This window comes from Plectropomus leopardus, chromosome 9 (genome assembly GCF_026936395.1).
Source record: "Plectropomus leopardus strain MGB_pleo_1.0 chromosome 9, ASM2693639v1, whole genome shotgun sequence".
Lineage (NCBI taxonomy): Eukaryota > Metazoa > Chordata > Actinopteri > Perciformes > Serranidae > Plectropomus > Plectropomus leopardus.
The window spans coordinates 660,001-662,500 of record NC_142184.1 but is presented as its reverse complement, the minus strand read 5'-3'; the positions used below and the strand labels follow the sequence as shown (position 1 = coordinate 662,500).

Below are 2,500 nucleotides of genomic sequence, written 5' to 3'. Positions count from 1 at the left end.
TGATGTGATGGTGACAATGATGAAGATGATGATGATGATGATGAAGATGATGATGATGATGGTGATGATGATGATGAAGATGATGATGATGATGGTGATGATGAAGATGATGATGATGGTGATGAAGATGATGATGATGATGGTGATGATGATGAAGATGATGGTGATGAAGATGATGATGATGATGGTGATGATGATGAAGTGTGTATTTCTGCTGCTGGTTGAACTCGTTGAACTTTCGTGATTAACGCTGAGAACTACAACAGACGTGACGTCAGCTGATGACGGCGAGCTCCAGACGCTGACTCGGGTCTTTATATTCCGTGTTTAGTTAAATGAGCATCTGTTTATCAAACGCACGAGTTAACCGGTGACCGGAGGAACCGTCGATGTGCCCGCCCCCCTCACCTGTCTGGCCTGCTTCTCCTGGTCCTGCAGCCACTGCAGGTACGACTCCCGGGCCACCTGCTCCTCGATGGCCTCGTTGGTCGCCTCCCAGTCCGTCGCTCTCTTCTTGTCCTCCAACATCTGCTGCTCGATCCACGACTCCTCCGACGTCTTGATGGCCGACTTCATCAGAGACTGCTCCGCGTACTGGGGGGGGGTGGGGGGTGTGTTAGTCAGCTGAGAGGACCGTGACCCCCCAAAACACGCTCTACTGTTTTTACTGTATTTAACCTTTATAACTTTATTAATAAAGGTCGTCTGATCGACACACGGAGACCTGCTTCAGACGACACAACGACAACGACATAACGTGCAACATTTAAGTGACAGCAGATGAAAAATTATACAGACAACTCACAGGATTCATAAACATTTTTACCGATACATTTCCAGGACTTTTCCAGGACTTTTCCAGGACTTTGAGGTAAAAAGTCCTGGAAAAGTGAGGTAAAACACTCTTTTACACTCTGAAACGATCAACGATTATCATCAACTTTTTCATTTATAACAGCTTTTTAAAATAAAGATTGTTCAACAAAAATGTAAATAATAAAATAAAGATTAAATATAATAAAGATTATTAAACAAAAATGATAATAACAAAATAAAGATTAAATAAAATAAAGATATTTAAACAAAAATGATAATTCAGAACAGAGTTAGAACTGAATATTTAAATATAACTTAGGGACTGTTCATTATTTATGAGGGGGGGTTAATGCAAAAAGGCGGAGGCAAGTTAAATCCTTGTTAAGCACTGGGGAGGGGCTTCTGTTATGTATTTTGGCCTGAGGAGGGGAATACAACTTTAAAACTGGATTTCGTATTTTTTTACTGCTGATTTTGAAAGAAAACACGCCTTTGAAGGCAAGTCAAAAAAAGTCATTTATTTTTTTAATTTGGGCCATTGTATTTTTCTTTTTTCTTATTAAAGGCCATTTTTAAAGAAAAGAAAAAAAAGCCTTTTGTGGGTGACTTTAGAATGAAAAAAGGGCAATTTCTTGTCCTTTAAAATTTTTTGGTGATTTTTGAAAAAATAAAATTGCCAGGTTTTTTTTAATGTCACAGCTAGAAACTGTACTAACAGAAACTATCCTTAGATTTTGTAATATTGCTGACGGTCCTTGAACACCTCATGTGTTATTAAACAGGTTTGTGAAACAGAATTCCAGACCTTTCCAAAACATTCATTGCTTCTGCTGGCTTTTCCAGGTTTTTCATGACCGTATGAGCCCCGCGTGGAGACCCCTCCTCTCTATTATCAGAGAGCGAGCGTGTGTGTGCGTGTGTGTGTGCGGTACCCCGGGTTTGAAGGCGGGCAGTCCCAGTCCGACGCCGATCGTGGCCTTGTTGGGGTTCACCACAGAGTTGTAGTGGATGTTGCGGTGGTAGCTCACTCTGATTGGCTCGTCGTTGTTCTGGTGGATGCCGTGGAACGTGTTGATTGGCTCTGCGGTGGGAGGAGGAGGCGGGGTCAGATTGGTGGGATGTGATTGGCTGACGGATGCGGGCCCGTTACTGGACTCACCTGTGCTGTACTGGTACACCTCCACCGGTCTGTTGTACATCTCCGCCATCGCCTGCATCTCGATGTGGTTGCCGTGGCAATTGTTTTTCCTCTTCCTGTTGATGTATGTGGTGAAGTCCTCCGTCACGTAGTTGGAGAAATAGTCAGCGTTCTTCATCTGGAAGGAGAGACGGCGTTACGGACACAGACGGGACGAGGAGACGATGTTTGCATGAAGGAAGCGGAGCAGAGCAACTCACCAGGTAGTCCATACAGTGTTTCCGGACCACCTCGTGCATGTCCTGGTCTCCATACACCTGATCAGCTGACGCACGCACGCACGCACGCACGCACGCACGCACACACACACGCACACACACACGCACACACACACACACACACACACGCACACACACACAGACACACACACACACAGGTTACATATAAAACTAAAACTGTGTAAGCGTAACTCATCTTCCACAGTTCAGACAGAAATGGACACAACACTTCTGATCTCCTCTAATCCTTTTTTAGATTTTTTTTATG

The 2,500-nt window shown here is 43.9% G+C and overlaps 1 protein-coding gene across 2 annotated transcripts in view; it reads right to left on the bottom strand.

The window, feature by feature from the left end:
* Window positions 1–2,500, bottom strand: part of otud5a (OTU deubiquitinase 5a) — a 30,837-nt gene that overhangs the window by 4,359 nt on the left and 23,978 nt on the right. For both annotated transcript variants that reach the window (XM_088081552.1, XM_088081553.1), the window contains exons 3-6: window positions 2,215–2,279; window positions 1,976–2,132; window positions 1,749–1,897; window positions 409–594 (exon numbers count right to left, since the gene is read on the bottom strand). In XM_088081552.1, coding sequence (XP_087937678.1) covers window positions 409–594; window positions 1,749–1,897; window positions 1,976–2,132; window positions 2,215–2,279 — 557 coding nt within the window. The remainder of the gene's footprint in view (window positions 1–408; window positions 595–1,748; window positions 1,898–1,975; window positions 2,133–2,214; window positions 2,280–2,500) is intronic.